This window comes from Corvus brachyrhynchos, unplaced genomic scaffold (genome assembly GCF_000691975.1).
Source record: "Corvus brachyrhynchos isolate BGI_N302 unplaced genomic scaffold, ASM69197v1 scaffold334, whole genome shotgun sequence".
Taxonomy (NCBI): domain Eukaryota; kingdom Metazoa; phylum Chordata; class Aves; order Passeriformes; family Corvidae; genus Corvus; species Corvus brachyrhynchos.
The window spans coordinates 1,729,039-1,740,728 of NW_008238316.1; the positions used below are offsets into that span (position 1 = coordinate 1,729,039).

Consider the following 11,690-nt stretch of genomic DNA (forward strand, 5'->3'; position numbering starts at 1 on the left):
ACCCCTGGAGGTGTCAAAGGCCGGGTTGGACATTGGGGCTTAGAGCAGCCTGAGACAGTGGAAGGTGTCCCTGCCCATGGGAGGGGGGAAACAAGCTGGCCTTAAACATCCCTTCCAACCCAAACCATTGTGGAATTCCATGATCCTCTCCCTGGCAGTGGCCAATAGCAGGTGCCCGGGGAGGAGAATTAAGACCAGACTCAGCTTCCAGTGCCACTTTCCCAGAATACTGTGCTCATTTCCCGTGGCTTGATCCTTCAGCGGGTGTCATTCCTTGGGTGTGTGTACGTTGAATACAATTACAACAACACACATAAACTCACGACGTTTGCAGCAGTTTGCCCTTTAAATCTCAGAGGGATATTTGGTGAGAATGGACTCTGTTTGATGTTCCTCTGTTCCCTGCAGGCCAAGGATGTGGACCTGGGTGCTGACGTGAACTATCGGATCCGCACCGAGGAAGCCCAGCAGTATTTTGCCCTGAACAAGCACACAGGAGAGCTATCGCTCCGGAAATCCTTGGATTATGAATCCTTCTCTGATGCAGAAGCAACCTTCACCTTCCTCGTGGAAGCCTTCGACAGCAAGGGCACGATGCCTCCTGGGCTGGCCACCGTCACCGTGAGAGTCAAGGTAAGAGGGGGCACTCCTGAGCCAGCAGCATCCTTTCCCAGTCATTCCAGGATATTCCATCACCATGCAGGTGTCCCGAGGAAACACCAGGACTCTCTGCTCTCCTGCTTCTCACTTGTGTGAGCCTTATTCTGTGAGCAGCTCTTCCAGTTAAACACACACTTTATAACAGCTGTAATTATTTTGCCACATGCAATCACGTAGTTAAATCCTGGATTCATGAAATCCAGGAACACCTGACACAAATGCAAACATTTTGTCCTTTAGAATCCCTGAAAGGCTGAAATAAACCCCTCACGGACTTGTTTGCAAAAGTGACACAATCACATTTCAGCCCCCAAATTGTAATTTTAAGATCCACTGGGGGGGTGTATTGAGTGCTGGTGTGGCACAGCACATCCTGGATTCCAGATCCTGCTGCTGGAAAATCAGATCTGCAAAGGAACAGCCTGGTTTAGTGTCTTGCACCATGAACTGCAGTGAGTTCCAGCCTCACCTCAGCGTTTCAGGTGCCTCCCCAGCAGCATGGGGCTGCTGGTCTCTGTTTGGGAACGATTCAGAAATGAAAAGTGTTTGTAGCTGGAACAGCAGCGCTTCCCCATCTCCATCTGGCTGTGTCCAAGAGTAGAGGACAGCTCAGATGCCTCAGTCCTACCCCTGGCATTCCCAAAGGTGCAGCTCTGTCAGTCATTCAGTCCTTCTGAGCAGTTGCTTGAGTTCTGTGAGCTGTGGGAAAGAAGAGGCTTTAATTACTCAGATTTTAGCGAAGGAGCAAAAACTGTAGTAGGACCAAAAGCACAGCTCACAAACGTTCAGTTTAAATGTGTGGCTGTGAAAAGTATTTGGCAGTCTGGGGTTCGGCCTGTTCTGTATCTGCAGGTGCTGGAATTGCTACATGGTTTTGGGTAATTCTGTTTGTCAGTCTCTACTGAGCTTAGAATTCTTTTAGGGCAGTAAATGTCTCCCTTTGTTAGCTCTGGTGACAATGCCAGAAGGTTTCTATAGTGTCTCTCTGTCTGCAGAATGTCTCAGTGTGAGGTGCAGGTCACCTGTTCCCCAATAACCTGTGCTTTTCCCCTGCACATTCCACATCATTCACAAAAAAATCTTTTCCATCATTCCCTGAGCCTCTTCTGTTGGACTTTTATGGAGCAAGTCGCTCAAACCTGGGGTTTTGTTCCTAAAAAAAACCTTTTCCCAGCACACTGAATTTTTGGAAGAATGGTTTGGGTTGGTTTATTTAAGGGTTTAAACCCTTTGGTGGGATTTTTAAAAAGTTTTCAGGTAGGATTGTGTTCAGAGAAAAGCTGTTGTCTGTGTGATTGTGATGCCATGAAGATTTTTTGCCTTTTCTTTTATACGCCTGTTATACCTTTTTACAACGTCTGTATTCTTAGTGCTTTTTGCCTGCATTCTTGGACTTGTTTGTCAAGCTAAGAGACTCAACATTTTAGAAGCTTCATAGCTAGGGATCAGTGCGCCTCAGCCCCCAAGGTCCTCTCCAGAACACATTCTGTAAACCAAGGTAGAACCATCCAGGAGAAGGCTCCTTGGGGAGGGGGGCTCACTTGAGCACTTGAGCCTCTCCTTGGGGAATCTTTGATAGATCTGCTAATTAGTAACACCTGTAATGTTATACTCGATCTTTTGGGGGGTGCATTTTTTGTGGGGTGCATTTCGGTGCATTTGACCTGGACGCGTGCACCCGAGGAACCTTAAAATAAATACCAAGGGAAAATCCCTTTTCCCCTTCTAACCGTGTATGACTCCTGATTTTAAGACCAGGAAAAGGCATCAATTGTGTGGTTGATTGTATTAATTAATGACAGGGTGCAGGGAAAAATACAAATCAACTCGGTGGCCTCAGTGTACCAGCAGCATGTGCGCTCTCAAGGGAGATGCTGTGGGAATAGGGGATTTAAGGAGGGGATTAATAGGATCAAAAAATCAGTTCTTGCTCTCCTAGAAACAGCTGCCACACATGAGCAACAAAATGGGAGCATGATGATGCTGTGGAGAGGCTGGAACACCAGGCTGGAGCCAGAAGTAACAATTTTGGAGTAAAAGGGGTTTGGCTGGGGACAGAACAGGGCCTGGGAGGGAGGACAAGGGAGGGATATTTTAAGTGAGAAAGAAAATAAATCCAATTTAAGCTGAGTGTTTTCATACTCAGTGACAGGCCGAGTTTTGCAACAGGTCAGGGGATGTAATTAAGTATTGTTTATGTGCTGAGATCAAGATGGTGCTTGGGTTCCAGCCTGGAGTGAGAGGTAGGACAGGGGAATTTGGAGTGGCAGTTGGGAGAACGGAGAAGGATTGTGGAAAAAACAGGTTTATTATCCCAATTTGCTGGGCAGATGTCATTAGCAGCTTTTATGTCAGGTGGCAGATATTTTGTACGTTGATCACAAGAGGTGTCTGGATGGTTTCATTTGAGCTTAAAGGTGAATGTCCCAGGTACAAAATTCACATGGGTGGGGAGAGAGGGTGGAGAGGTTGAAGGCAGAACCTTGTGCTGTCCCTGTTTGGGATGGGAAGCACCCACAGGACAGCTCGGAAAGCTGATCCCTCAGTCAGAGCAGCAGGAGAAGGGTGCAGGGACTTGAAACCGAGTGAGAACAAGAACAGGCCCCCCTTTCCCTCCCGCTCAGCATCTTCTGCTGCAGGAACTGGATGTGTTTCCTCTGAGTAGTTGCTTGCTTTCACTTTATTCAGAGGCTGGGCTCTGAGTAATTACTTTAAAGCAGGGTTTGAGAGCCCAGAGAGGAACTAAACCAACTGGAGATACACCACAGTCCCCAATGGAACAGCAGTCTTCAAGAACACAAAATTGAACTGGAGGGAAGCAGAGGCAGCAGTGGGGCCAAGCTCATGTCACCACCACAGGTCCAGCCCCTCCAACCCTCAGAACTTTTATTTGTGTTATTACGAGGTCTCCAGTCCTCCGGGGCTCCCTCTGCTCTGCTCACATTTGTCATTTCTCCCAGCGCAGCTCTTCACCCCAAGCACTGTAATTTTTCCTGGGTAATGGAATTCTGTTAAGCAGCTATGGGTGTCTGATGGTATCGTCCATCATTGGTGCGATATCCAAGGAGGGAGCACACCCAGAGCCCCCTGCTCCCCGCGGCTGCAGGAGGGGGATGCTCACTGGGCTGTTCTCTGCACTCGCAGCCCTTGGCATGACAAGTTACAAATAGTTTGTATTAACCTGCCCTGAACTGGCTCGAGGCACAGATTGCAGAGCAGGGCACTCACTGCAGGAGGAATAACTTCATCTGTACCTTCATGTCAGTGTGAGACACATTGCTGGCCTCTGCTGCAGCCAAAAGGCTCCTTGCACTGTGAGGATGGCCCAGGACTCCTCTGGCAGAGAAAGCCAAAGGTGAATCAATGAATTCATGGAATCATTTCATTGAAAATGACCTCTGAGATCACTGAGTGAAACCATTAACCCCGCACCACTAAACTGTGTCCCCCCAAGTGCCACATCCACACTTCTTCTGAGCACTTCCAGGGATTGTGACCCCACCTCTGCCCTGGGCAGCCCCTTCTGATGCCTGGCCACCCTTTGGGTGAAGAAATCTTTCCTAATACCTGACCTGAACCTCCCCTGGCACAGCTTGAGGCTGTTTCCTTCTGTCCTGTCATTGTTCCCTGGGAGAAGAACCCGATCCCCACCTGACTCCAGCCCCTCTCAGGGAGTCACGGAATGATAATCGTTGCGTCCATTCAAGTATTTCCAAGGAGGAATTGTCTAAGTGACACTGATTTCTTCCCACCACCTCAGACAGACCAAGATTTTTCTCATTTCCCCGTTCTCAGATTCCTCTGAGTGCTTTCATAACTTTCCCCCTGAAGCTGCAAGAAGCCACAGGGTGTCAGGGAGGGCTGAGTTTGTTTTGCCTCTTGCTGTACCCACACACATCCCCTCGCAATCCATATGATTCCCAGTACTGGGAAATGCAAATTCCTTGCAGTTCAAATTATTAGGATTTAGCATTTGGAAGCAAGTACTGTGGCAATAGGGTTTGTTAACAGGAGCAGTTGCTCTGGAGTATTGCGTTCCTAAACACAAATACGAGAATCTCTGTATCATGGGGCCTGTAAGGTCTCTGCAGATTTTGTGCTGTGTCCTCCTCTTCTTATTACCAGCATTATTTTTGTATTATTTTGTCTCTTTCTTGTTTGTAGAAGTGCTTTTTCTCCTCTTTCTGTATTGGATTGCTTCAGTTTGGAATTTTTCAAGGACATTGTGTCGTGGAACGAAGCCTTTTTCTCAGGTGAAGGATTTCAAGTGAGAGAGCAACAAGAATAAATATAAACAGAGGGTTTTAGTTCTAACAATGCCAAAAAATGAGGATGAGGGGGCAGTGAGGTGACTGAGAAATGGCTGATCCCAAGGCTTGTGACCGGTGGCACAGGCTGAGGTTGGAGGCGGTCACTGGGGGTGTACCCAGGGCTCAGTACTGGGCCCAGGATTGTTTAAATGGTTCATCAGTGACTGGGGAGGAACAGCCCCAGGCACCCGCACAGGTGGGGGGACACCGAGCTGTCCCTGAGCCACCAGAGTGTCCTGGGGCCAAGGAGGCCAATGGGATCCTGGGGGCAGCAGGAAGAGTCACACAAGGAACATCTTTTCCCATTTAAAGAGCAGAGCAGCATCACAAAACTTACAGGAAGGTTGAAAAAAAAAGCAGCTGAATTGCCTCCAAAATATATCTCATTTCTGGTGGCATTAATGGAATAACAGGCCTGGGGTTGGGCTACAGTGCTGGTAAATAGATTTATTTCTTTCCTTCCATCTCAGCTGATCAGTTCAATCATCTGCCAGTCATTTATTGCCTCGTGTATTCCATCATGAATATTATCCCTTAATTTATGGGATGAGCTACTTTAGGGACTGCTGGGCACTAAAGGGGAAAGAGGTGCAGTAGAGCCGTGTGAGCAAGGCCCTATTCTGTGCAGCTGCAGACAGAGCAGCTCTGCAGCCACTCACAGACAAAATTCAAGGAGCCATTTCATACTTTTGGCCATATTATCATGACAGAATCATCACAAGGGGTTTGAACTTGGTGTTATTAAGGTGTGTTAATTATGATAGGTCAAGAGAACGTGTAAGGATGGGAGGGGACTTGAAGTTCTTGATACTCCAGTATCTGGTGAAATCAGGTATTTCATGGGATCCCAGACTGGTTTGGGCTGGAAGAAACCTAAAAACTCATTGAGTGCCTCCCCCTGCCATGGGCAGGGACACCTTCCACTATCCCAGGCTGCTCCAAACCCCGTCCAACCTGGACACTCCCAGGAGGGGTCATTTCCATCTTCTCTGGGCAGCCTGTGCCAGGGCCTCATGGCATTTAAGGGAAGGGGCAAAGACAATCTTCCCATAAAGGAATTAGAGTTGAGTAACATTGATTTTCATGCAGAAAACTAAACTCTCCTATGAGCGAAATCTGAAGTCACAGCCCAAATTTTCAGTTGTTTCCACTCTCTTTTACTTCACATCCAGGGATCTGAAGAACTTTAAAATGTATTTTTTAGACTATCATCTATAAAATGCATCCTTTGGCATCCCTGGAGCAGGACTAAAATGGGCTCCTGGGCCCAGAGCAGGTGTTGGGGTCTGGGGGAGGCTGCTCCAGGTTTTTAAGGGCAATGGATGTCCTTAGGGCTGTGATATCTTGTAGCCTTATGGAGTTTCTATTCAGGTTTTTAGTCATAAAATATCTTGGATTTTTGTTTTTGGAATCAGGTGTTGAGTGAGAACTTTCTGTGGTTGAAGAATGCACCAGAGGAATCGGAATTTTCAAGTACAGTGGTACCAAACCACCCCTTTGCTTTCCCTAGAAAGGAGTTGCACAATTATAGGAGTGTTAAATGTGCCCCTGTAGGTCTCCAAACTGCAGGGAATTATTAAACACTTGGAGGCAGCATTCCCAGAGCCACCAGCTCTGGGAATGTGCACACAGACTGAAGTGGCAGAGGTTCAAAACAAAACGACAGCAGAAAATTACAGATCCAGAACTGGAGTTGTGAGAGAAGAGTGGGAAGTTTGGGGAATTTCCATGCTGTGCTCTGAAGGAAACCTCTTCCCTCTCTCCCTTTGTGGGATGGATAGAAGAAATCACTTTAAGAATACTTTTTTTTCTCCTATTTACTGCACTTGTCAAAAAAAGCAGCAGCCTGCAAAGGGGCTGTAAAGGCCTGATATGTGTTTATAGCTCAGACATGGGTTTCATAGCAAGGGAATATTGATTTCCACTTAGACAGAGTTGAGTAGAAACCTTGGTACCAGCACAGTCACAAAAAGAAACTGCTGCTTTTTGGGCACAAAGCAGCAGCCCTCAGGGTGGAATAAAGCCTGGAGCTGGTTTTGTTGGAGCAGAGAGAGAAAGGCCATTGTACGTTCAGGGAATGGCTCAAGAGGTCCTGGGCATGATCTGCTCCGTTCCAGCCCCAAAAACTGTGCCCCCACAGTCACAGGATAAGACAGGGAATGGTTTGGGTTGGAAGGGACCTCAAAGCCCATCCAGTGCCACCCCTGCCATGGGCAGGGACACCTTCCACTGTCCCAGGCTGCTCCAAGCCTCAATGTCCAACCTGGCCTTGGGCACTGCCAGGGATCCAGGGGCAGCCCCAGCTGCTCTGGGCACCCTGTGCCAGGGCCTGCCCACCCTGCCAGGGAACAATTCCTTCCCAATCTCCCATCCAGCCCTGCCCTCTGGCACTGGGAAGTCATTCCCCTTGTCCTGTCCCTCCAGGCCCTTGCAAACAATCTCTCTCCAAGGTCCTCAATCCAGTCGTTGCTATCAAAGAGAACTTAATGCTGGACAAATGCAGAGATGGAGTTTTCAGGTTTTCAGCACAGAGAGACTTTGGACAACAAATATTTGGAGCAAGTCCTGGGCTTTGTTCTGAGCAGAGACCAAAGCTCCAGGCATGTTTTGCTTGTAAACGGGTAAATAATTGAAGATTACATCTGATGGCTTCTTAAAACACCTCTAACCCTTGCACAGAAGTGGATGCAGCACACGAGGACAATCCCCAAGCACACGTTTGGGAATGGGGCAGTAAACCTCCCCCAGAGTGGTTGTCAGAAGTCATGAAATCACCTTTTACATCTGAGGCATAATCCCACAAGTGGGGCCAAGCTGCAGCCTCTTAAAACCTTCCCCAGTTCATTGCTCCAGCCACATAAATCCAGGCTGCCATTAACTCAAATCCAGGCTCCTGTTAATGATCAGACACGCTCCAAAATCTGGAAATGGGAAAACTGGGTGATGGATTCTCCATATTTCTCACTTTCAAATACCTGGGCTGCCTATTTTGACAGTAAGGTAATAACGGCCATGCATTTAGAGACAAAGCAACCCTTTGTCACTGCTTATCTTGCTGCAGATTTGTTTTATTTTTATACAGATTCATTTACAAAACTGAGCAAAAGGCAAAGCTTAACACCCCCAAAGCTGTATCCCTACCACAGATACTCTTTATCTACCACTTTTTGTTGGTTTTGTTCCTCCTTGGTCCCATGGGGTAGCACAAAAACACTACAGGATCCCTCCCTTGTGCAAAGATCTAGGATCAAGCACAGAGAAAAGCACAGTTTGGGAGAGATGGTTTCATTTGAGTGGTCTTGAGAATCCTTGTTTGCACCTCCAAAAGCAAATTAAGACATAGGAAGAGATTTCTTGATGCCAGCTCGTTAACTCAGCTGTCACCCTCGGCATGCGCATGATCCCATTTCCCCAGCACATTCCTTATTCTCTGAGCAGGACACAGCTCATTCCCAACAGGACCCAACACAGGGTTGTTATTCAGGGAAAAGATTGGTAGGAAACAAACGCTGCTGTGTCTGTAAGGAGTATGAAAATGCTGAACAAAAATGTTGGGAAGCAAGACTGTCATCTGGGAATGCCAAAGAGGAGAAACAAAGCAGGAGGGGAGGGAAGGCATTAAGGAGGAAATCAATATGTAATTTAGAACTCATTAAGGCAGTCACTCGCTGAAATGCACTGATTCTCACCCAGGTGCTCCCAGCCAGGTGGGGACAGGCCAAACAGAGCTAGAGCAGGAGAAAAATCCGTGCCGTGCAGCATTCCCGGCGTAAAACGGCCTTGGGAATGTCACTGTACATGGGGACCTCCATGGGTTTTTGGTTTGTGGGGACACCAACAGACATTTCACGCTTGTGCCCCGCTAAGAATGTAAATATTTAAAGCCTGAGTGTTAAATCCCATCTTCCTTCTCCTTCACTGCTCTGGGAAAAACACTCCTGGGATTTGAATCTCTGCCTACAGATTTCCACAGAATCGTGGCATTGTTGATGTTAGAAAGGACATTAAAACCCATCCCCTCCCACCTCTGCCGTGGGCAGGGACACCTTCTGCTGGACCAAGTGACATCTCCCAGTTAATAACACACAGCATGAAACGAGTGACGGACTCGTGTGATTTGAATGTTACCACAAACCTAAAGACTTCCTAGAGAAGAATAAACTTGAGTTGGAAAAAGCGACAAAACAGAGTTTGTTTTTAATCTCCACCCAAACAGAAGCAACTCTGGATGACCCTGCAAAATATTTGAGATATATTTAGGTGTATATACATATATATCCATTGATTTATGTATCCTTGCCTACCTCAGGCACAAGAATTTGTGTAAATGCCCTTTTATCGTACAAAGGACATTTTGTTTCCCCTTAATTTGTTGGATATTAGAGGTGACAAACACCATCGAGCCAGAGCAACTCCTTCCTTTTGGAAAATGAGCCGAGCCTGCTGCCACAGGAGCAGGTGGTATGCAGTCCTCTGCTCTGTTCTGTGGTGGAGCTGTGTTTTCCTGCAGAATTCAGCTGAGCAGTCCCACATCCATTTTTTTGTGACTCTTTGGCACCTTCCCCCTTATTTTGTGCAGGGGGAATGGAATCGGGAGAGCCTGGGAATGGCAATCCCCATGCAGGGAGAGAGATTCAACAGAAACATTTGTGAATGCATGTGGAATTTTGTTGGAACTCCAGGACTAAACTCTGGATTCTGTTTTTTGCAGGATATGAACGATTACTCACCGGTGTTCAGCCAGAAGCTCTACAGGGGAATGGTTGCTCCTAATGCAGTCAAGGGCACCCTTATCACCACGGTCTCAGCTGAGGATCAGGATCCCCCGGTAAGGAAAAAGCTTCTGTTCATGTTTCACACCCAGGAGAGAGGAAACTTGAACCCTCCAAAGTGCCCCTGCTCTCTCATCAGCTCAAACTATGAGGAGCTTCACAGAGGAGTGACTCCTACGTTTGTTTCATGTCAGCCTGGCCTTTGCTGTTCAGGGCAGAGGCTGCACTTCACACAGAATCCCAGAATCACCAGGTTGGAAGAGACCTCCAAGATCACCGAGTCCAACCCTGTGCATGCCCTAACACCCATGCCCATGCCCTAACACCACCTCAACTAAACCATGGCACCAAGTGCCACATCCAATCTTTTTTTAGACACATCCAGGGACGGTGACTCCACCACCTCCCCAGGCAGACGATTCCAGAACTTTATCACTCTTTCAGTAAAAAACCTTTCCCTGACATCCAACCTAAACTTCCCCTGGCACAGCTTAGGCTGTGTCCTCTCGTTCTGTCAGTTGCTGCCTGGAGAAAGAGCCCGACCCCCACCTGGCTACAACCTCTTTTCAGGCAGTTGTAGAGAGTGACAAGGTCTCCCCTGAGCCTCCTTTTCTCCAGGCTAAACAACCCCAGCTCCCTCAGTTGTTCCTCACAGGGCTTGTGTTCCAGGCCCTTCACCAGCCCTCTTGCCCTCCTCTGGATGTGTTCAGGCGTCTCCACGTCCTTCCTGAGCTGAGGGGCCCAGAACTGGACACAGCACTCGAGGTGTGGCCTCACCAGTGCTGAGTACAGGGGAAGAGTGACTTCCCTGGTCCTGCTGGCCACACTGTTCCTGATCCAGGCCAGGTGCCGTTGGCCTTCTGGGCCACCTGGGCACACTGCTGGCTCATGTTCAGTCGGCTGTCGACCAGCACCCCCAGGTCCCTTTCTGCCTGGCCACTGTCCAGCCACTCTGTCCCCAGCCTGTAGCACTGCAGGGGTTGTTGTGGCCAAAGTGCAGGACTTGGCACTTGGACTTGTTAAACTTCATCCTGTTGGACTCTGCCCATCCATCCAACCGTTCCAGGTCTCTCTGCAGAGCCCTCCTACCTTCCAGCAGATCGACACACACCCCCAGCTTGTAAATTTACCAATGGAAAGCCTTTATCCAGTTTCACACAACGAGAGGAATAGGCAGGAAGGGGAGCCGTGCCTGTCTGTGGGGCAGTTCAAGAGGAAAGAAACCACAATTTTGTGAGGTTGTCACTGATGTCACAGTCACCGCGCACTGCCCAGCTGAGCCATCCCAGATTCATGTGGCACTGCAGAGCTCACCAGCTGCACATTCCACGGGCAATGTTTGAACCCAGGGCACTCGGTTTGGGGATAAAGTTTATCTTTGCCCCTGTTTTTTGTTGCTGCTCCCTGGTGAAGCCCTCAAGGGACAGAACTGGGCACACACCTCTAACTCCTTCCCTGTTCTGAGGTTAGATGTCAATTTTTGTCATCAGAGCTTGATGAACATCAGTGACCAGATGATCCTCTGAGGACAGGAAAAGCCAGAGCTGTTCTGCCAGCCAGGTTTAATTTTTAATTGCCAGTATTTGGCATAAGAAGGAGAATAATCCTCGGGGAGAAGAGTTCAGGGGGAATGTGCCATGCACATTAAAAGCTGATGGAAGTGCTTGGGCACAAATCAGGTGTGGCTTAGTTAATGTGGTGTTATTGGGGTTTGGGCAGCGTTTATTTAACATTAAATAAATGTTGTTGCCTTACAATGAGATATTTTGGGCTCTCTCTGCCCATTCAGATAAAAGCTCCATTTTATTATCTCTGTGTCTAAGTTTTGAAGACTGAGATATCACTGAGGGGAAACAAAATAGTTCTGATGAATTACCTTTAGAATCCTTAGTCCTGTGCAGTCAGCATTTCCAATGCAAAGCTGTTTCATTTTTCATTTAACAACACA

General features: G+C 47.9%; 1 protein-coding gene across 15 annotated transcripts in view; it reads left to right on the forward strand.

The window, feature by feature from the left end:
- The window catches only part of PCDH15 (protocadherin related 15), a 572,690-nt gene that overhangs the window by 475,182 nt on the left and 85,818 nt on the right, over positions 1-11,690 (forward strand). For all 15 annotated transcript variants that reach the window (XM_017733770.1, XM_008633276.2, XM_017733771.1 and 12 more), the window contains 2 exons: positions 409-633; positions 9,682-9,798. In XM_017733770.1, coding sequence (XP_017589259.1) covers positions 409-633; positions 9,682-9,798 — 342 coding nt within the window. The remainder of the gene's footprint in view (positions 1-408; positions 634-9,681; positions 9,799-11,690) is intronic.